The sequence below is a fragment of the Geospiza fortis genome, unplaced genomic scaffold (assembly GCF_000277835.1).
Source record: "Geospiza fortis unplaced genomic scaffold, GeoFor_1.0 scaffold55, whole genome shotgun sequence".
Lineage (NCBI taxonomy): Eukaryota > Metazoa > Chordata > Aves > Passeriformes > Thraupidae > Geospiza > Geospiza fortis.
In genome coordinates this window covers 3,031,796-3,055,201 of record NW_005054308.1, presented here as the reverse complement: position 1 = coordinate 3,055,201, position 23,406 = coordinate 3,031,796, and the positions used below count along the sequence as shown (strand labels likewise).

The 23,406-nt window shown below is 50.0% G+C and overlaps 1 protein-coding gene across 1 annotated transcript in view; it reads right to left on the bottom strand.

Moving 5' to 3' along the window:
- JADE2 (jade family PHD finger 2) overlaps positions 1-21,487 on the bottom strand; it is a 71,141-nt gene extending 49,654 nt beyond the window's left edge. The window contains exons 1-4 of the mRNA XM_031055280.1: positions 21,435-21,487; positions 17,748-17,805; positions 15,249-15,334; positions 4,018-4,175 (exon numbers count right to left, since the gene is read on the bottom strand). Coding sequence (XP_030911140.1) covers positions 4,018-4,175; positions 15,249-15,334; positions 17,748-17,805 — 302 coding nt within the window. The 5' untranslated portion in view covers positions 21,435-21,487. The remainder of the gene's footprint in view (positions 1-4,017; positions 4,176-15,248; positions 15,335-17,747; positions 17,806-21,434) is intronic.
- Positions 21,488-23,406: the final 1,919 nt, after the last annotated feature.

Below are 23,406 nucleotides of genomic sequence, written 5' to 3'. Positions count from 1 at the left end.
GCTCCATCTGTGCTCCAAGTCATGGCACCTTTGGGACAGAGAGCTTCATCTCTGCTCCATCTGTGCTCCAGCTCATGGCACCTTTGGGACAATGAGCTCCATCTCTGCTCCAGCTCATGGCCCCTTTGGGACAGAGAGCTCCATCTCTGCTCCATCTCTGCTCCAACTCATGGCACCTTTGGGACAGAGAGCTCCATCTCTGCTCCATCTCTGCTCCAGCTCATGGCACCTTTGGGACAATGAGCTCCATCTCTGCTCCAGCTCATGGCCCCTTTGGGACAGAGAGCTCTATCTCTGCTCCATCTCTGCTCCAGCTCATGGCACCTTTGGGACAATGAGCTCCATCTCTGCTCCAGCTCATGGCCCCTTTGGGACAGAGAGCTCCATTTCTGCTCCAACTCATGGTCCCTTTGGGACAGAGAGCTCCATCTCTGCTCCATCTCTGCTCCAGCTCATGGCACCTTTGGCACAATGAGCTCCATCTCTGCTCCGACTCACAGCACCCTTCAGACAACCAGCTCCATCTCCTGAGCAGGAAGCAGTTCCCACCCCACAGCACAGTCTGCTGGCTGCCAATGGCTCAGCCCAGGAACCAAGTCCTGAGCAGCAGCACCAAGGGCTGGCTATTATTTTGCAGGCAGCGCTTGTCTGCTCACAGCTCCCAGGGCTCTGGTGTCTTCTCTCCAACCTCCCCACCTCCCTCCAGGAGTTTCACATGGAAGTGGCTGTCAGAAGTGACAACATCAGGACTGGATTAGCACAGGCATCCCCCCCTAAGGGCAGGATGCTCTGTTACACCTCTGATGGGGAAAACAGAGCGCTGACAGTGAGGAAGAGCATCAGCCATTGGGCTCCACATTTCCAGTCCACAAAAAACATCAGTGCTGGGACTTTTCTCAGCAGATTAAAGGAATTTAGATTATCCACAGCTAACACAGAGAGGATGTTCGGTTTAGACAAAATTTTTTGAGTAGGGAGAAAGAAAAATTTGGAAGCAAAGGAGGAAAGTGATGCCGAGGCCATGGGGCAGTAGCCACAGGGTGGGGGCAAAAGCAGCAGCTCAGGCAGGACCAGCAAGGTGGCTGCTCCTGGGAGGGAGACTGAGGTGAATTAAAGCAGTTAAACAGGGGAGGTAAATGGAGTTGTAAGGCCTTTTAAGGCTGCTCTCTTAAGGCAGATGAAATAGAGTCATCTCTTGTGAAAAAACACTTGACATTTCTCGAAAACAGGGCAAGATGCAAGAAGGAGTTGTCTGACCCTGGAGATAGCAAAATTACTGCAGTCTGCACTGTCCCTGGCAGCCCAACACTGCCCTTTCCACCTCCCATTCTCACATCAGTGGCCCAAGTGGGAAAAGCTTGAGGGCAGGGATGCTTTGGGAGGGAGAGCTGCTCAGCAGAACACACCATCTCTGCTGTGCCTTCTGGCGTGCATTCTGTCCTGATTAAAAAAAATCTGGCAGTGTCACTGCCTGTCCCCCTGGGAGTGCATCATGGCTACAAACCAGGTGCAACCATTAACACTGCTGCAAAATGAGCTCTTCATTTCCCTCCCATCACATTGGGGAAGGCAAAATATCCCAAATAGGCATCTATCTGAGGACAAAGCCCTCCAGGCCGTGCTTGCTGTCCAGCCAGCAGAGAGAGATGGTTCAGGCAATTGAGACACAGTGCAAGACAGAGCAACAGCAGAAGAAAGAAGAGGAAGCTGAAGCTGTGGGCAAGCAGCACAATCTCCAAGCAGCCCAGGAGCAGCCTGGGATGAGCAGGGTGTGACACAAACTAGAGGGGATGCAGAAATCCACCTGGGATGAGCTGGGAGTGATGGAGTCAGCAATGAGTATCTGAGAGGTCATAGTGAATGGGACAGATTTCAGAATTACAGACTTAGAAAGGACTTTAAAGGAGTGATCTAGTTCCAATACCCTGCCATGGGCAGGGACACCTTCCACTAGACCTCCACAGGCTTCTCAAAGCCCTGTCTAGCCTGGACACTCTTCCAGAGATGCAGCCACAGCTTCTCTGGGCAACCTGTGCCAGCACCTCACCACCCTCACAGGGAAGAATTGCTTTCTAATACCTGTTGCTTTAAAAATAAAACAAACGCTTTGTAGAGCAAGGCTTGAACTAAAAACAGTGTTGAGGTACTGAAGAAAGAGCTGGAACTATTTCAGAAGGCAATTCATCAAAGATTATGGAAAAGTGCCAATTAGAATAATCAAACAAGTAAAATAATCCCAAGAATTAGGAAATTCTTCAGAGGATAACACTGGAAGAGAAACTGACACTGGAAGTGAAACTTCACAGTCAAAGTGAGTGGGCAGCACCAGGATGTCCCCTCCAGAAACCAAAGGGGGACACCACCTCCATCATGGTGCTGGGGGTGCCAGAGCAGGACAGGGTGGGATGGGGACTTGGGAGGGAGTGACCTGTTCCAGGTGTCACTCTAGGAATATCCACTCATGAAAACATGCAGCAGAGCTGCTCCAGCACCCCCAAACCCAAGGGCTGGGAGACAAGAAGAGAGAAGCATTTCCAGCCTGTCCTGCACCCCAGGAGCCTCTGGCTGTGAGGTCTGGGATGCCAAATCCCACTGCTGGGAAGCAGCACTCCCAGCTCTACGTGGGCACTGCCAGCCCAGGCAGTGCCAAGCTATCACTTTTCAGCTGGAAATAGCCCCGGCACGAGCCCTCAGCTGGGAAGCAGAGCACTGGCGAGGCCAGACTGCGGTTAGCTATCAAAGACAACTAAAAAAAGATATTTCACACACAGGCTTTTTTTATCCACCTTCTCTTTTTTTTTTTGGTTGCTTCTTTTTTTTTTCCCAAGGATTAAATCAACTCAACAGCCCCCTTTACAACTTCCCTTTTGATGTGTTCAGACTCATTAAAGTTTCATTTCTTTCTCTGTTTTCCCCGGGGGAGGAAGGGGAGCGTACACAAAAGTTTATTTCAGAAGCGGGATCGGCAGCTGCAGCAGCAGCAGCTGCTGTTGCTGTGGGAGAAGCAGAGCCTCCACCAGCCTTTGCTCTGTGCCCAAATCCCTTGGCAAAACACATCCCCCAGCAGCCACCCCGCTCCCGTGAGCGGCCCCAGCATCGCCCTGGCACGACGCTGCACGAGTGTTTCTGCAGGATGCACACACGGTGTCACACGTCACAAAGGGAACACATGAGAAATACAAAGCTCTTGTAAACCCTGTGGGGAGTTTTGGGTCTGATCCTGCAACTTTTCAGATCCAACCCTGTGAGTTCTGGGGTCCCTTCCCAGCCTTTTGCATTCCCCCCACCGGCAGCACCAACCTTTCCCCCACAGCTTTGGCCACTGCCCTGGGATAATCCCCCACACACGTCACAGGGAGTAGCAGCTCCCCCATGTTTCCTTCTCGCCTGAGCAGCTGTTTGAGTGTCTATTTTAAACCTCAGCTCCCTATTTTAAAATAGCTAATGAGCCCCCGATCTCTGCTGACAGACGTCGTCTCTACAAGGTCTTGGGAGATGCTTCTGTGTTTGCTGGGCTCCTTTTCCCAAGCCCTGAATCTCAGCATGCCCAGCACGTCTCCAATCTGCACAAACATGGTAAAGAGGGAAGTTTTTAATTTCAGGGCCAACTCCTGCTCCCCTACCGTGAAATACCAGCGGTACAACCACGTGCTCCCTGACAGAGAAGCATCAAGCAGCCAGGCACAGGCTGGCATTCTGCACGGTTTTCTGTTGTTATTTTCTTACTGTTCCTTCGATTTTATCAGGTCTTTTTTAAAATTTCCTGACCAAGAGCAAACAAGGAGCTGTCCCAGCTGGCCACTGCCCAAAAAAAGCCATGCACATGAGAGGGACTTCTCAGGATGTGGTGGGAGCATCCCTGTGCAAGCCCAGGATCCTGAGCATCACCTCTATGTGCTCTCCCAGATGGTGTGCACCCCACCAAGGCAGAGGGAACCCCACAGAGAGGACCAGGTCCCCAGTCAGGACCAGGTTCCCCGTGGACAGAACCAGATGGAGGAGACCCTGCCCACTTACCTGACCACAGGCTCAGGGATGGCTTCAGCACTTGCTGGCACCTGGACACCCTTCTCCCACTCCTGCCTCCAGGGATCAGCCAGCACGTAGTACTCGTCAGGACTCAGCTGGAAGGAGTCAGGGATCTTCATGGCTGTTATCAGATCCGTCCTGAAAACCTGCAGGGGAACAAACCATCCTGAGCGCACAGTCCAGGGAAGGTGTCCAGGGAAACTGCCCCCAAGGCACAGCACAGGGGGTGTCTGCATCACCAACTGAGTGGCTTTAGGGTGTCAAATTAAGCCCCTGCAGGGCAAGTTTTGGGCAGGAGAACACGGCAACAGGCAGGGACTGCCCTCCAGCCAGGCAATGCCAGGAGCCCAAGCTCTGCAGCTGCAACCCCTTCAAGGTCCCCCATACTGGGCAGTCAGGAAATCCAGCCACAGGGTGTGAGCTTGGACAAGATGCAGATCAAAAATTAGTTTTAAACTGAAGAAATAGACTGCTTTATCTTAGGGGATTGATGGTTTCAGCACAACCACACGAATCTACTCCAAATGCCAAGGGATGTTCAGCAACTGGGCTTCTCCGCATTTGGCCTTCACAGGCCATAAGAAACTGTTCTTGTCTTGAATGAAGATGTGGGAAAGACAGAACCACTTTGTCCCAAGCACCTTCATATCCTCCTCATGTCACCTCACCATCCTGAGCACCTTTGTGTCCCCTTCAGGTCACTTCACTGCCCCAAGCACCCTCATGTCTCCCTCACATCACCTCATTGTCCTGAACAGGGACAGACAAAAGCTTGAGACAGAAATTATCCAGCTAAAATGTGATCTAGGTGCTGCTTACATATCCACAAACACAGATTTTTCCTGAGTCAATAAACCCCTTGTGAGATCAACACTGGTCCCCTCCTGCAGGAAAACCCTTCAGTCCTTCAGTCAGTGAATAGGCTCATTCTCCATCTCACTCGTGGCCCTGCAGCATCTTCTCCCAATACACAGGGATGAAAAACTCATTCTAAAAATATCCCTCACGGTAAGTAAGGTTTTCCTTCCAGAGGGCTGCCTGACAGCAATGACTCGAGCAATCCTGCCTCTTGCAGCACAAAAATAAATTGCAAATGAAAATGGATGATTTCTCCTCTCTACCATCTGCTATTAGCTGGAATAATAACTGCCAGTGCCAGCAATCCTGCCTGGACACCATCTCACTCCCTCCCTGCTACTTCTGCATTCCTTCCACAAGGCTGGGGTGGATCAGGTGTTTTCTTTGGATATTGTTTAATCTCTTCACAGTCTGCTCTCCAAATGAGAATTGCTTTGTCAGAATCACAAGAAATAATACAGGATAGTTTTACATTTTTTGACACAAAGATAACACACTTTGGAGAGTATTTGGGAACCCAAATCAACTGAAATGCAGGAAACTAGACATTAAGTAAGACCACTGAGACCAGTATTTAGGTCAGTTTGTTTAATCCTCAGAGCCTCAGCTGCTAACCCAATTAGAGTTAATACAATATATAAACAACCTTTGCTATGTTGGGACCTCTGAATTTCACTGGTACTCTCCTCCTGATGCAGCTGTTTGGAGACATTTTTAACTATGTCATATAAACCTGATTTGAGCTGGTCAGACCCAGTCTTGGCACACCCTTCCACAAACATAATTAACAGCCTACATATTACAGTCAGCTCAGTTTGGGAAAGATCAGGGTCCTTTAAGCCTCTGTGGGTTACAAACCCATGGTTACAAACATCACAGTAACCTTTTAACACACTGCCAGTGTGGGAAATTAAAGAAATATTAAGAGAGGCATTAATTAAACATGAGAAGGGATATGTGAGATATCAGTCCCTTCAGCAGTGTGGGTCTGTGTATCCAAACAAGTGCAGGAATCCCACTGTAGAGTGTTTTCTAAAACAAAGGGTAGAAATACACCCTGTTCTTGACAGGCCTGACAGGTCCAGCCTGGGTCAACACCATCTCCTCAACCCAGTTTCAGTGCCCAGCTCCAATGAGGACAACACAAACCTGAGTAATCCCTCAAGCCTCAGAGCTCTTGGCTTGGGTGGGTGAGGTGCTCCCCGGCGCCTGAAGCACACGGGGCTGAGGCCACCGTGGGGTCAGTGCCACCCCCCTGCTCTGGCCACCAGCACCAGACAATCCCTGAAGCACAGAATCATTAAAGCTGGAAAAGCCCTGCAAGATCATCGAGTCCAGCTGTGAACCCAGCAGTGCCAAGCTCAGCACTAAACCACGTCCCCAAGAGCCACATCCATATGTCTTTTCAATTCCCTCCAGGGATGGTGATTCCACTGCTGCCCTGGGCAGCCTGTGGCAGTGCTTAACCATCCTTTCAGCGAAAAACTTTTTCCTAATAATGAATCCACCCTTCCCCTGGCACTGGTTTGAAGACACATGCCCTAGGGATTTGTGAGCAAAGGCAGGCAGGAATGGTTCCAAAGGTGCAGGGCACCCAAAAGCTTTTCTGAACGACCTGGACTGGATCCTGCTGACATGTGAGTACCCTGCTCCCTCAATGCCAGCTCAGCTGCCTCCTGAGGACACCTCCTTTGATGCTCTGAGGTGCAGGAGCATTGCATCCTTCTTTAATGCAGGCAAATACACCCAGTTCTGCCAGGAAGCTGCTCAGGGCAGTGCTGGCAGTGCAGGGCAGTGCAGGGTGGCAGCATGCTTCTCAGTGCCCAGAGCTGGCAGCCAGCTCCGAGCAGTGGAGAGCACTGACAGTGAGACTGGGAGTGGGACTGCCCTTTGCAGGACAACCAACCATTGGGAGGGTACAGCCATACCATTATCCTGCCCTGAGGCCTCCAGGCACCCACAGCAGCTGTGGCCTTCCCAGACCCTTACCCCAAGCAAAAATCACCATTTTCTTTTGCTAGGTCAGCACCAGCAGTGAGGAGACAAGCCCTGTCTCTTTGGGTAACACCAGGGCTGGTCACCAATGGAACTGTGTCAAAATCCTGGCCCATCACCCTCCTCCTCCTGATGAAGAGGGAGACGGAGGAGCCTGCACAGCAATGGGACCAGCCCTTGGTATAATTCCTCCCTCTGCCTGGTGCAGATCCCAAGCCCGTGGTTTCCTGCATTAAGTCTTCCCCAAATTCATCCCTCCTGGCCTTTCAGCTCGCATCAGAATAGAAGCTTAGTTTTAATTTTAAGCCGAATAAGCACGATTGTATCTATTTCCCTGAAGATAAGGCACATTGCAGGCTGGATTTGCAATCTCACTACTTCATTTATTTAGTCCTTCTTGGAAAACAGATAAGCTCACCCATCCGACGGCAGCACGCGCGCCCGCACTTTATCACAGCGACGCCTCTGTCTTTTCATGAAGAACTGGATATGCTCAAATTATTAACTATCAAAGCAGAACACTTTAGAAATGATAGAACAGCACAGAAATTGTAAAGGAAAGCAGATCAGTTGTCTGGAAATCTCCCAACAGCTAATACGCTCAAATTGTAATCTAAATGTCTTTTTGTTTTGAATTGTCTGGGATTAGGGTTGGGAAAAGACTCAATTATTCTACTCAAACTCTTCTGAATTATTTATGAAAACCAAATAAAGGATAAATTGGGCACTGATGAACCGAGGACCTGGCGATGAAGAGAAAGTTGGGTACCAGAAAACAAGCAATTTTCCCTCAATAGGAGTGTTTACTGTTTCTCCCCGGCCGTGGGAGCTGACAGCTTGTCTGCTGCCCTGCACCCGCTCCCCCCGCCACCACCACAGCCCTGGCCAGGCTCTGGCCTCCCCTTTCAGCCCTGAATGGGATTTCAGTTATTGCCTATCGATCTGCCAGCAATGGGAAAGGCCAAACCAAGACGTTCCTTTATTACCTCTGCTTGCTCAGGAACCTCATGGAGGTTTAGTGATGCTCAGGATGCATCACACCAGTGCCCAGGGCCAGCCTCTCCCTTAGTTACTGTCAGCTTTAAAGACAGGGAAAAACAACGTGAAATTTCAAAATCCCAAGATATTTCTTCCTTCATATTTCCAAAAGAAACGGACGTGGAGTCCACACCAGGTTGGTGCTCAGACTCCAGGCAAAGAAAGGAACATGGGGAAAACCTTGATCTCCCTTGTATCCCACAGGCCAGGCAAGCCTGGACTACCCCCAGGACCTCCCCATCCTTGCTGCCCACCAGTGTGTGGTGTTGGACTGACACACCAGTAGAGCCAGTCTGGCAGTCCAGTAACATGAGAAGTCACTGGGACACCATAGCCATGGTGCTCCCCAACAATACATCAGTGCATTTGTAATTTCTGTAATTTGCTGTTTTGAAGCAAAAGCTGTGTCGCTTTCACATCTCAAAAAAAAAAAACCAAAAAAACAAACCAAAAAACCAAACCCTGAGCTAATTAAATGTAACATCCCCTGATGTTCCCATCCCAATGTGTCACTTGGATCCAGCCTGGCACTGGAAGGATGCTCCTGCAGGTATGGCAGACACCTGCAAGGCAAGGGTTGGATTTGGCTCCTCCTTGAGCCCCTGGCACCTTTTACATCACTGCTTCACCTTGGTGAGGATCTGCTGCTTCTCCCACTGGACACAGCCCTGCAGCCTCTTCCTGTGACACCTGTGAGGCATCTCTGGGAGCTCTCCACGGACCAGCATCAATTTGTCCAACAGTTGGACAACCTCAGAGAAAAACACATACCCCTGGGAGATGCCAAGGCACACAGTGCCTCACCACAACAGGAAGGACGATGGACATGCCATGAGGCATCAGACATGCTGCTCCCCACCCCTCCTTTAGCTAAGGACTCCCAGGCTGTGCTGCTTTCCAGCATTCTCCTCCTTCTTTGCCTCTGGCCCACCACCACCCAGCCCCTCTGAGAGACTCTCCACCACCTTTCCGTGCAATTCTCACATCAATTTCTAGGCTCTGTGATTCACTCACAAACCCCTCTTAATGAAGTGGCCAGCAATCTCCCTGCCATTCAGCTCCCACTGCATGTGCTCTGTCAAGGACTTGGCTTTCCCAGTGACTGCACTGTGGTCCTGAGCCTGCCAAATCTCCCCTCTGCCCAAACAGCCCACCCAAAACCACCAAAGTGATCCCACAGCAACGACTTCCCTCTTGTACGAAACCAGCTCCTGGGTGAGAGCCAACGAGCTGGATCTGTTTTGGGCTTTCCATCGAAATGAGAAGAAACACTCGTCTAGCACTGGCTGTAATTAGCTTGAAAGCAGCAGCCAGGCAGGGACTGCTGTGCTGGATCCGGCACAGGCCCGGCATGGCCCCAGCATCCCTGACACGGCCCTGGCACCCCCGGCATGGCCCCAGCACTCCCAGCACGGCCTTGGCACTCCCGGCACGGCCCCAGCACTCCCAGCACGGCCCCGGCATTCCCAGCACGGCCCCAGCACTCCCAGCACGGCCCCGGCATTCCCAGCACGGCCCCGGCACTCCTAGCACAGCCCCAGCAGCCCTGGCATGGCCCTGGCACCCCCAGCATGGCCCTGGCATCCCTGGCACTCCCAGCACGGCCCCAGCACCCCCAGCACGGGCGCTCGGCTCCCAGCGCCTGCTGCAAGGCAGCCCAGGAGAAACCAGCTCCAGAGGGAGCAGGCAGCTCAGCCCAACACAGATGGGCTCCAGCAGGCCGGCTCCCTGCACACCAGGCTTCCTGAGCTGGCAGGAATTCTGTTACACATCTTCCTCTGCATCTGCTCCCAGCTGACTTTGGAGCTTTCAGACCTTGCTCCTGGGGCACAGGAATAAACTCGGCCCCTCCTCCTTCAAATCCCAGGATGGGATGCCATTTTTTTAATACACAATAACATCTCTGTCCCTCAAAAGTTTTAGTGAAAAGAACTCTTCCCAAAGCAGTGGTACACCATGTAAGAGAAGACAAGCCCAAAATGAAGTGTGTGCAGAAAACACAGCGCTCACTTCTGCTGGGTGATGGAGGGAGTGAATTCAAAGGTGAGATCTCAGATGCAGAGCTGTAATCCTCCCTGATGCCCTCACACCCACAGCAGCCACGTGTATCTCACAGTGATGATCCCCCCACAGCAAGCAGGGGCAGTGGGTGCTCTGAACACTGCTCCCAAGCAGGGGCAGCAGCAGGTCACTGCAGGCAGGTGTGGGACTGCTTCCTGACACTGACATCTTCAGTTTTCTTCAGGCTTTGGCTCAACACTCTTTTTCCCCTCCCTGACTGCAGACCTGGCAGCTGAGTCCTGCATACCCCCAGCCACAACCACTTTCCTCCATCCACACTGGGACCAGGGAAGTCTCCAGCTGCCTCATGCACAGGACTCCCTCCTCATTGCCAGCCAGCTCTCTTAGCCCTTCACTCTCTCAAGCATAAAATTGTTTGTTATAGCTCATGAGTCACAAGGATTTTTAGAGAAAGAGAAAACAACAGGAACAATGGGAGCCCTGAGAATAGGTTTTGGTTGTACAAACTGTCTTGCTATCAGCTCGAGATGGCACCTCTGTGGGTGCAGCCCTGGCTGCCCCACCCCACTCCCCTCTGGACCTCCCAGTCCTACATCCCTGCTGTTCTATCACATTTTTCCAACCCTTTCCAAAATGAGAAGAGAGCTGATACTCAGTAGCAAGGTTTTGAAATGTGGCAATGCCAGGAGTGTGTTTGCAAGGAGATATTATCTGCCTGTGGGGGAAAAAATCCTGAACTCCCATGTCCAATTGAGGAGCCAGCCTCCTATCTCTTCATCTAGTCTTGTTTCCTCTTGAAATGCTGGATGTTAAAAGATTCAATGAACAACAGAACTCAAAATAGGAACAAGAAGCATTTTTGTCCAGCCCTTCTCAGCATTCAGAAGACAATGGTTTTAATCTGTTATCCCCACGCTGGCAAGGGAGAACTGACAAAGCCAAACTGCAGTCAAACCTTTCAACAGAGAGGGATTTTCTGCCCATCCAGCCCCATAAAAGCATGTCCAGTCCTGCTTGGCCACATCCATTAAAGCTCTTCTCCAAGCACAGGAGAGCACAGGAACTAAATTCACATTGCACTGGGTCATTATATACCTAATGCAGGAGGAAAAAACCATGATCCAATGCAGTAAGAATTACTTTTTAGAAGGGAAAAGAGTTAAATCCTTGTAAAGAGATATAAAAAGGCGCCTTTCAAAACACGGAAGTAATATCTAAACAAGGCAAGCAGAAAATAATGTAAATTGTATAAATTTGTGGTTTCCCCTTCACCCTGAGCCCTGCCTGCAGCTGCAGTCCCCTCTCCTCCTGAAGGTCTGGAGTGAGGGAGAAGGGCAGTGAGGATGTCCGGTGGGATGAGCAGCACCTGCACAAAAAAAGCAGGCTTTTGTCCCTCCAAAATATATTCCAGCAGTGCAGGTGAGCGCTGTGGATCTCAATCAGCTCTGGAGGTAATGACTAACACAGCAGCTAAGGCAGTGACTCAGAGGCAGCATCCGAGGGAGTCCCTGGGCTGCTGGTGGCTGGGAGCTGGCAGATAGAACCTGAGACTACCATTACACACTTGCCTTGTTCTTAGATTCTCTCCTTAGACACTGACAACTGTTCCCTGTCAGGAACAGGAGAGAGGCTTGAAGGCTGCAGTCAAACCGTGCTCACATCCCCAGCAGCTCTACAGCCGGGGGCAGGATTGCACTGATGTGCCACTAACAGAAGCAGAAATCCATGCTTCAGGCATGTGTTACTCCCTGCTGCAGATCCAGATCCATGGCAGGGATTACCTGAGCGAGCATCCCCTCCTTCCAGCTCCCAGGGTGGGGAGCATGACCAGCAGCTCCTTGCAGGGACCTGGGGAGATGGGTACCAGCCACCACGCTCCATTTGCAGACAAGTTAAGAGACAAATGAGCACTAATGAGATTAATTAAAATCACCAGATTGGTACAGCTATCACTGCAGATGCAAGAAGCTGTTGGCAGCTGCCCACATTCATCCCTGCCTTCAGGCAGAGCAGTGCAGCAGAGCCATGCCCAGGGCACCATCAGCACCAGGTTTGAGCCCTGAAGGCTCTGCTGCCCAGGCAAGGGGCAGGGAAGGACAACTGGCACCTCTGTGAGGGACAGAGCCAAGATGAGAGTGGCTGGTGCCTGGGACAGCCAGGAAAGAGCCCGGGCAGAGCCCTGTGACAGGCACAGATAAATATAATCACCCTCCCTGGCAATGGCCCCTTTGCGGATGTTTACAAACAGCTCAGTACTTTTCCATGTTAAGAAGCTTGTTTTTCCAGATGCCTTGTATCCGATGGTTTTTAATGTGTATAGTTAATCCCTTCTCACAGAGTCTTTCATAATAAACATCACCCCCTGACCTAACTAATAACTATGTAACACTAATGCTTTCGATTTTTTTATCTCCTGCCCGGGCTGTCAGGAGGAATGCCTGTTCCTCTGGGACAGCAGCTCCCAGAGAAAGGGGACATCACTTGGAGAAGGGCAGGACAGGTTGGTGGCCATTTGCCATTTCCCCAGCCCATCCTCCAGCATGGCCATCCCTCAGGACACGCCAGCACCCACTGCAGCTCTTGATAAAGCTACAACATGTAAAGCTGGAGTTTGAGTCGTGGTTTGAAAAGATGTGTCCAGACCCAAAATGGCTGGGGGTTCAATATCTGCTAATGCATTCATCCTGCTCTCCCTATTATTCTCCTGTGGTTTCCATCTGTCAGTGATGATGAGATCAACATCCATCCTCAGCAGGATGGACAAAAGAAAAGGTGATTCACTGTTTCATGTGAAGTAGTTTGATAGCGGTGTAGTTTGTGTTTTACAGTTCTCAGCACTTGCTCCAACAGGACATGATGCAGGTCACATCACAGGCTGTGCCTGAAATCCCCCAGTGTTCCTGGGAGGATGTGCCAAACCCCACAGTGCTTGGACCAGACACGTTCATGGGTGCTCACAGGAAGAGCAGAGGTTGGGCCACTCATGGAAAAGTTTAGAAGATGCTGTTGAAGAGGAAATTCAGGAGTGATCTCCAAACCATCTCCCTGCACAGCTGGGCTGATACTCCATCCACTTCCAACAATGTCCTGAGCCCTGAGTTTCACTGCTGCTGATTTCCAGCAGACCCAGACACCCGCTAGTGCAGGGGCAATGCACAGGGAGGGGAGCACAGCTGAGATCTGCACTGCTCCATCTGCCTGTGTGCCCACCACGCTTTTGTAAAAGATGGTTTGTCAGCTTGAGCATCCTGGCCAAACTCCAGCTTGAGTAATCACACATGGCCTCCCCAAATTCCCCTAGAGTCTCAGTTCACATAAGCCACAGAGGTTCACTTTCTGTCCCAACTGCTGCTAAGCTGGGACCTGCTCAGCTTTTGCTCCACTTTATCTGTTCCACAGCTACATTTCACTGAGAACCCTCCTCAGGGGATAATGGAGCAGTAAGCAGAGGGAGGAGCTCTCTGCAGGCATCTGATGTCTCCCCAGGTGCCATGGATTAATATCTAGTTTTCACCCCAGCTGTTGTAGAGCACAAACTTGGATCCAGCTCTTACCACACATCATCAAGTCCAGAAGCATTTTCACTTGGAATCTTGGACGTATATTCAGTAGCAGCCAGGTAAAATCCTACATGGCTGATTAAACTAACTCATATTAAAGACAAAAATGTGTCTGCACCAGTGAGGCAGAAAGATGTCCCAGCTCTTGGAGAAGGATTTTACTGGGCAGCAGCAGGGTGGCAGCTGTGACACTGTTGTGACATGAGTCACATCTTCCACATCTAACATGAGGCATCTCTGTGGCACAGACTCCTGAGAGCACCTAGAGAGCTTACCCAAGGCCTTTATGGACACATCAGGCACAGGCATGGGCAGTTATTTCAGAGAGGGATAACAGCGCCACAGGAGGAGGAGATGCCCCAAATGCTTCACTTTCCAAAGGAGGATTCAGCTCCCAGAAATCTCCCCCACACCCACACTGAGAGACACATCTATAACCAAAGCCCAACATTACCAGTGCTAATATTCAATTTTCCAAAAGCCTTGTTAGCAGTCAGTGACATCTGCACCCCTGGTTCTTGCTCTCTGGAGTATTTCCAACTAACTCAGCTGGCAGTAACAGCTTTCCAGTCCCTCTCTTTACCCAAGGCACAAATAACTTCAACTCTTTCAGTCTGTGTCCTTTGCCAACACAGATATTTCAATGTAAACCTATCAGAGCAGTAAGAACCAAGTGCAGCTGTAATTCAGGCAGTGACCACAGGAAAACCTCAAAATCTCTACTCAGCTTGATGCAAAAGGAGGATGTTGCAGAGGTTTGTGCTCACCAGGCCACAGCGTAAGGAGAGGTGAAATGGGGAGTTCACATGAGCCATGCCAGCTTCATCTGCTGCTAAACTTAGCACTGTTTGACTCCAGACCCCAGTCCAGAGGGAAGGGAATGTGAGAACAATGTCCCTCTGGCTTTGCTCATGCTGCTGCTGAAATGAAGATGACCACTGCCAAACACTGCGGTTGCTACAACAGCAGCTCATGCCTGGTATAGTTTCCATGGCTAGTGGAAATGTATCCGAGGCACAAAAGGAAAAACAGGACACAGCACCGCCCCTCCCAACAGTCCTGGGGACAAACAGCTCCTCCCAGGCGAGGCCCAGGCCCTGCACTGCAGAGCCAGCAGGTGAACCTGGGCAGTGTCCCCAGAACGGCAGCACTGCCCACCCCAGCCAGGGGAAACCCTGCAGCAAGGCCAGGCTCTGATAGCCTCAGCTTAATGTCCTTGAGCCCTGTGACAGGGGAAACCAACACAGCACACCCTGCAACTCAGCTGGGCTCTCATTTCACAGCTCTCCACGCCTCCCACTTGTTCATGGGAGGAGTCTCCACATCACCCTCCCCTGCCATCAGAGCTGTGACCTGTGCCATTAATAAAAGGGCACCCAGGAGGTCACCCAAACCAGGGAATCTTGGTATGCAGATACCCCAGTACTGTAGGACCTCCCAGCCCCACCAAACTTAACTTGTTTTTACTTGTCTCAATAGGGATGGAGGGGCACAAGGACCCCAGTGGTTTTAGGCACAAGGACCCCCACCCTTCAGCAGGGATGCTCACTGTGTGTCCCCATCAGCTCCCTCCCCAGGGGAATTGGGTTCACACAGCTCTTGGGAGTTGTGGCTCTGCCTTCTCAGGGATACCCTGTCCTGGCACCCACTGCCCACAGAAGCCCTGGGCACTCTGGGTGTCACATCTGGGTAAGTGCAGTCCCACAGGAAACCTCTCCTTTGGGAAAAGCCTAAAAGCCCACGTACCTCAGAGGGCTTCTTCTCCTTCTGCCGTGACCAGGGGGATTTGGTATTCGGAATTTTGGAGCATCTGGAGGTGGATGTGGTGTGACCTGCAACAGGGCAACAGAGACAGGTTACCTGGGAAAGACTCAAAGCTTTTCCTTACCTCACCAGCCCTCCTGCTCCAGCCCCAGCCAACCCACTGGGTCAGCACTAAGATGGAATAACACCTTGACATGACATTTTTTTGTGCAGTATCATCACTGCTGCCACCCCCAAAAGGGAAGGGTAGCTAAAGCCTGAAATGTGCTGGAACCATACACTACTGATCTTTATTTCCAACCCATTTGTGTCATTATCACTTAAATGTAAGACTGTATTTGTTAATAATAAATAACAAACTGATTATTGGAATTTCTGTATAATAATGATGACAGTTCAGTCTTCTGTATATGAGGACCCTTCCATATTACAGTTTATAAAAATGTTTCTGTGAGGTTGCAACAAAATAACTACCAATAGGCCTATTTAACACTGATTTTTTTTTATCTTTGGAGGGCTAAATAGGAGGAAACAGCACTGTGCACATAAGCAACATCCAAACAGGCTGGAGCCAGGAGCTGAGCTGACTCAGGGGTCAGGCTGTGGTACCACTGCACTGGGAAGCTGTTCTTCCACCAGCTCAGGCAGCTGAGCCCAGGTAAATTTCACATGTCTACTCTTCCTGGCAGGGGAAGAGGCACCAGCTCAACCTGTATTCTTTACTTGCAGTGCACTTTCTTGTACTTCACAAAATGAAGGCCAAACGTGGGGGCATCACCTGTTCCCAAAACACAGCTTGTTTTTTGATGTTGCAGGCCAGATGTTATTAAAGAGGGTTCCATACAAATGAAATTCTTTATAACACTTTAGAGCACAACAGGACTGTGTAGACAAAGCCCAGAGCAGACATTCCTATACTGCAGCCCCATGGACACACTGCTTTACTCAGCAAGCTGCTCCAAGGAGTGCAGCAGCAGCAGCTCCACAGCTTTCATGGAGAGATCAGCCACGAATTTCCACCTTGCCCCCTTTTCTCAAGCTACAATGTGATGCTACAGCTCTACAGGCTTGGATAACACACCACAACGTCCCTTTCCTGGCAGAGGCATGAAAAAGAAGGTCACCACTCTGTTTACAACCATCCTGCAGGAGAGCATTTGTCAAAAGCTTAGATATCACCTGCAGCATAAATATCCAAGCCCCATAGAGATAAGGCCATGCTGTTTAATACCATGATTAAGGATGCCTTACCCCTGAAAGGCAGGGAAGCCAGCGAGCACAGCTCGGCTCCATAAGCCTCTGAGCATCTGGGGATTAGGAGACGGGAAGTTTGGAGCATGGCTTCCAAAACAAACTCCTTTCTGAGATAGAGATGTTTCATTTTATGAGAAGCAAGGGTGTTGACAGAGCCTGAGACACTTTGTGCAGGCACAGCTCAGCCCCCTGGGCTCCAGCAGGACGGGGGTCCCCGCTGGCAGCAGAACAGCAGGTTCCCGTCGGCAGTTGTGGTGCAAACTCCACTCACACTGACAATTTTTTTGGCTGAAGCTGTGGGAACAGCAGCCAAACCCAGCAAGATCAGCCTTTCCATAACCCCCTGTAATCTCTCCATCATCCTGTTAGGAAAAAGCCCAGAAGTTCAGTGTCTTTAGTAAAGTCCCTTTCGTTCTCGGATATCCAGCAGCCAGATCCTGTAAAGTGTGGAGAGCAAATTCCCAGCACGGCCCAGATGAAATTACTGTGACATTTGTAAGAAACCAAGAGCAACTAGTAAGAAACTCCAGAGTCCAGACAAGGGATTAGGCTGGTGCCTGGAGGGTACTGAACACCGAGGCACTGCAGTATGTCTGCAGCGGGTGAAACCCTGGAATAAGTGGGAGAGGAGAATGCTCTATTTATAGCCAAAATTCAGCACATTTGCACATGTTTATTGTTGAACACATGCTTCTGTGCCTTCCTGAATGAGGATGAAGTGAGGTAGATGTTGAAAAGCAAGCGTGGGCTTGCAAGTTTTGCTGGCTTGAGCCTTATCCCTTTTCCCACATCACTCTTCAGTTTGCAAGAAGGGAACAATGCAAACTACTCCAGTTTTACTCTGACTCCAGTAAAAACTTCCCTTTCCCCCGGTATAACCCAAATCAAGAGCAAACTAGTCTCAGGCTGCAGCTCACAGGAAAGGACAACTCATCTACAAAGGGTGTTTGCTGCTTCGTTAGCAGATCTGCAATCAGCAGCTCTCCTCACCCAGACTCCTCACACGAGGGAGACACTCTCATCAGTTAAGAGGAGCCACAGCCAAGTGTTTAAATAAATTGATATCAGCTTGTTGCTGCATTTCTGACAAACCCAGCTCTGCACACTATTCATTGTGCAGAGCCTTCCCAGTAAATGCAGTTTCCTCCACTCTTTGTAAAGTAATTATTCAAGCATTTTGACTGCTGGAGGTGAATCTTGTTCAAAGCTTTGAATGAAAGGTCTTACTGTCAGTGGTGTCTGAGTTATCACTGCTGATGGAGTACTTGCGTCGTTTTTCTTCCATCTGTAACAAAAGAAATTGAACATTACACTTCATGTCCAGAAAGCTCATCCCAGCACCAAAGCACTGCTATCTGGATATCTGCACACCCTCCTACCCCAGCACCTGTCAGTCCCTACCCTGAGGACAGACAACTACCCAGAGGCTGAAAAAAAAATGCAAGAAAACAATTCTCACAGATTTAAAAAAAAACTTCAATTGTCTTTCTACCAGCTTTTCCCACTCCCAGTAGTTACAGTAGGTGCATTTGGATCGCTCAGCTTTGCATGGAAATTTGTCTGTGCGGGATTTGCATCCAAATGTCTCTTCCTCTGCAAGAGCACTGCCAAGGGAGGGAGCTCCAGCAGGACTGGAGGATGTCCTCAAGGGACCATGGTGCTGCTGGAGGGGAGAAGAGATGTCCTGGGAACCACCTGTCCCAGCTGCAGGGTGTGAAGACAGGAGAATGGAAACTGCACACTCTCGGTATGTCTGCAGGGGGAAGTACCAGCATCCCAGAGCTGAAGAGAACCCCTGGGTACCACAAGCCTGGGGTTTTACCCTCTGACTCATCTTCCCATCCAGCCACTAGCTACTTCTTTTAAGAGCTCGGGAGTATCTGTCACACAGGAAGCACCTCCCATCGCTGTGCACTGCCCTGCTGGAGCTCCCAGGGGTGGACAAGTGGCTTCTGCTCAGCTGCCCTGACTTCTCCATCCTCCCAGAGCTAAAATCACAGCAGTGGATACCCCGGCACCGATGAGGAGACCTGTTCCAAGCTCAGCTGATTTGCTTTGAGACTTTGAACAAGCCACAGGAGTGCCTGAAATCAGCAGGTTGTCCTGAACTCACCCCTTGGGAACCAAGCACTCGGAACTCAAAGTAGGTGCTTCAGGAAAAAAAAAGAAGAAAGGTATTTTAACTTTTGAAAATCCAAACTTTACCAATGTGGCTGATCAACGTGGCTCCCAACACAGGGCTTGGGCAGCTCTGGATGGAAAGGGCTACCTGTGGACCAGACAACTATCCAACAGGCTGTAAGCCAAAATACATCCACAGAAAGCAATCTTAACCTCATGGAAATCTTCCTAGTACTTTCTGAGATATTTCTGAAGAATCTGAATGTGTTAATATGTTATACCCACTATTGCTTCCACAAATGGTAACTGGGAATGATAATGAAACACTGGGTTTGTGTGGTTTGGTTGCAACAGGTACAAGCAGCACACTGACTGGGATAGCAAGCTACAGCATGACATTTGCCCCCAAACATCAGGAAATGTTCCACATAAACATATAAAAACCTTGTAATAGGTGTATTTTACAATATGTGCGCTATCACAGCATTATAAAGGAAAATACTACAAAATATCCTAAACGTTTTAACTATCAGTGTTGTGGTAAGGCATTGCCCTGTCAAAATGTGACTTAAAACACTCCCTAAGAATATGGCAATATCAATACTTTTCCCCTGGTGATTCAAGGGGAAACAGATGTCATTAAACCAGCCTTGTTCCAAACAGCCATTAGATTTTGCTTGGGGGAAATGAAATTGAAGATAGCTCTAACTGCAGCTTACTTACTTTTAGTGAAAATCCTACCTCAGCCTTTGAAACTGGTTCCTACTGGTCTGAAGTGACAAACAGACATTTGGAGCACAAAGGCAAGGCAATGCTTTTATTGATTCTGGAGTTCCTAATCACAGAGATTAAATAAGCCAAAGCCAAGAGGAGGGAAAAAACCACCTGAGGTGAAGCAAAGGAATGCCACTGACAGCCAGTGAGATTTCCCAGGTTTCCCATCTTTGCTTTTACAACAAGGCAGCATCACTGACATCACTCTCCTTCCAAGGCAAGGAAAAAGGTTTGCAATCAATGCTCAGGTAGCAGGAGGCTGGCACTGGTTTTGGCTGATATGAGGAGATGCACTGATCATCCCTCTCACTGAACTTGGTCCCTGCATCCTGCTTCTGTCCTACAGCTGCCTGCAGAATTAACACACTCACTAGGTAACAAGATGAATTGATATTCACATACAGAAGTGGTTCACATTGCAGGTAAAAATAGCATCTGTACTTCAGTAAATCATTTTGCCACTGTTTGGCAGGATGCACGACAGCATCCTCCAAACCAAACTGCATTAAATTTGTGAATGAAATTCTGGCTTGAGCCAAGTACAGCCATCTCTGAACAGCAGCACTGAAAGGCTGGGCAGGGGATGGCACACAAAGTACTGTGCGCCTGAAAGGAGCAAAAGTTTTGGCCAAAACCAGGCCATTCCAGAAAACTGCTACATTCCAGGCCGTGCTAAGAAGATGCTGCTTCTGAGGGACTCATCTCGAGCAGCCAAACAGTAGTAAACCACATGGCACTTAAGAGAGGAATTTACTGTAGAGGAGTAATTGGGCCACTTCCCCATCTGTATCGCAGAGTTATAAAGTCTGATGGTGGCTGAGCTCCCACCACCCTTTTGGCACCCGCGGGGGGGTGGCTGGGGGTGGGGAGGGCTCACTGCCCACATCCCTCCCAGGGCTGGAGCTCCAGCTCCCAAAAGCTCTCAGGAGCAATTCAGCTGGCGAACTACTGAGCAACTCAAGTCCCCGCAAAATATCGTCTCTGCTCCAAAATTAATCTTTTGTTTACATTAGAAGTTAATTTCACCTTTAACTGACCCATTCCCCACATGGCATCATTAATAAAGTCATAAACAAATACCAAAAAAATTTGTAATACTTTGAAAAGGTCACTGTTAGGTCAAACTTGGCCCAAAATCTAGTTTTTACAGAGCCAGAAACCAAGTGAAAGGTTTCTATGTAGGCTTGCTTAAAAAATTCAAACAGAAACAGATGTGGGTTTCTTTTATAAACAAATGAACATCCCCCTGAAGTGTCTGCAACTCAAATCCACAGGCATAGCCCTGGCTAATGCCTGGAAACCAAAAACTGAACTGCTTGCAAACCAACACATGTTTAGCATTGCCTTTGTTCAAAGCTGAGAAAGGCAGATAAATGCTAAAGCAAGGAAGATGATGGCCCTTCATCAGCCTAAACAAATGTAAATCACTATGTCCTTGGACAAATTAGCACCACGATTGGTGTTACAATGGAGATGATGGCCTCAGGCCGGCTGCTCCTGCCTCACAGCAGGGGAAGGCTGGAGAGGAGCTCTTGGGAATGTAATTTTGCCCAGCCATGCAACCTGGGAGAGGTGAAGGCAACTACTGCTGGCACACAGAGATGCCTGTGCCCAGATCCTGAGCTCAGCTGGGCACACTGCCAGGGACAGGCACCCTCTCCCATCCACACTGAACCGAAATGCCTCATCCAGCCTTCAGCCAGCACAGAAATCTTCCTCTGCAGACCCCTCCACCAACCCTGTGCTCTGGAGAACCCCCTGATGTTTCCCAGCTCCCTGCAAACTCTTCTGCACATCAACTCCACGTGCGATCTGGAGGTTTTTTAGCGGCATCCCAGCACCCTGCGCAGAGGCTGTTTCCACTGTTTCCAAGAACGAACCATTCTGGATTGTGGCAAGCAAATAGAGAAATTCATACATGCCTGTGCTCTCCACTTCCACAGGGAACAGGCACAGAAACCTGCATAAGTTGCAGAAAAAAAAAAGAAAAAAAAAAAAAAGAAAGTATTTGGTCATCACCTCCTCCCAGCTCCCGCAGGTTGAGGGATGCGCCGCGCTCGGTCCCCGCGCCGTCACCTCTGACGCTGAGAGCAACACCGGCTGAATGATGTGCTCTGTTTGTGAGCTGCAATGAGACTGCAGAAAAACCACTTCCCTGTTTGTTCTTCCAGCCCAGAAATAGGAACACAAACAGAACATAGTGCCCCCAGCGGCACGCACACGGCTCCGGCCACCGACCCCGCTCGGGGACCCCGTCCCGGAGCCACCTGTGCCCGCCGGCTGGCACCGAGCCTGGGGCTGCTCCCGAGCATCCCCTCAGCGCTCCCCCTCTGCCCTAAATGTGCTTTTTGTCCTCTGTCTAGGAACACCAGCCAGTTGTTAGAAAGTGTAATAAAAAGGGTGGAGGGCTGGAACATCCCAGTCGGTACGCCGTGGGAGGGTTATCCTCGTCCCACTGCCTTTTCCCATGAGCAAATTCTGGAGCCAAGCGCTGCTACGGGAGGCTCTGAGAGAGCAGCAGCATTCCCCAAATTGGCACAGCCCCAATTTCATAGTAACAGGACAAACTTTTGGACCAAAGGATGCACGGCAGCGGGGCCAACAAGACCCGCAGCAAGCCGTGGTGCTCAGCCCCTACATCTGGGAGGAGCTTTTCCTGACCTCCCCGGTAACCCTGCGAAGCGTAAATGCTAAAGAGCAGGATCCCGGTACCTACAACAACCATTTTCTGGGCAGCAGAGCCTGCCCCTGCCTGCCGGGGCTCGTCTGTCCCTCGCCTCCTCTACAGGCTGCTGCCAGCCCCAGCTTTCCAGCAAAAGCTCAGGTGCCCAGGTGAGGAGCAAGCCATCCCTCCTCTCCTCCATACCAACGCTGCTGTCTTGGCTCCCCAGGGCAAAATTTAATCTCATTTCAATTTAAAACAAAACAAGCCCTCGTTTACTTCCTGTGCTTTGCCTTTCTCCACACCTACAAGGGGCTTTTTTTTCCTTACTACTCACGTTTATAACTTTACTTGCCTCTTCTGACTCTTTACCTTATAATTATCTATTTTTTCTTTAGCAAGCCCAGACAGAGCACAGGTAATCAGAAAGGTTACTGAGGGCACTGGGGCCACCCCTGCCTTCCTGGGGGAAGGTGCAGGCAGTGACACAGGGCATGAGAAGGGACACCAGCAAAGCTCCATGCCCACAGCCAGCTGCCCCATCCTGCAGGTCTCTTGAGCATCAAAAACTCATAGGAAATCAACAGGAGCTACAGACACTCCAATCTTAGTGAATGACGAAAATCCACAGAAAGGTAAAGACCAGAGCTGGTCTGAAGGACCACCCACCCACCAACTTTCAGAACTTGGGTGTCAAACACTATCAGCAGCCATCAATACTTTAAAGGAACTACATCTCCTTGCCTACAGACCCCCTAACGTGTACCCTCCATCCTTTGCTCCAAGCCTACATTTTTGAACATCAGCCTCAATTTCCTTAAGAAAAACAAATTTAACCTTCGATTTAACCTTTCTGCAAGCTATTTTTACTCCTATCTCAAGCTTATTTTAACCCCAGTAGCCAATAAATGCTTAAAGGTCAAACACCATTCCTAAAAGCCGGGCTCCTTAACCCTGGGGAGAAGGCTGAGATCAGATAATTGTTGTTTTTTTTTTTTTCCCAAGCAAAATCTCCTCATAGAACTGTCCAAGCTGTCGGAGGGTCCTGGCTTCAGCCCTTCAAAACAATTTTCACTGTGGGGGCTGAGAAAGGACTGAGAATTCTCCCTGCGAATGCCATGCCATCCTTCTCTTCCCACTCAAAAAGCGCTCAAAATGTATAGGTATGGAGAGAGAGAGAGAGAAATTTATTTTCCCCTAATTGCGATCGAGGTTGACAATCCAGCAGCCTCCCGCCTTTACAGCGCTTCCCAACTTCCAGCTCGCCGCTCCCACCCCGGGCGCGGGGCAGCCGGGGGGGCGCTCCCAGCCCCGCATCCCGGCCGGGAA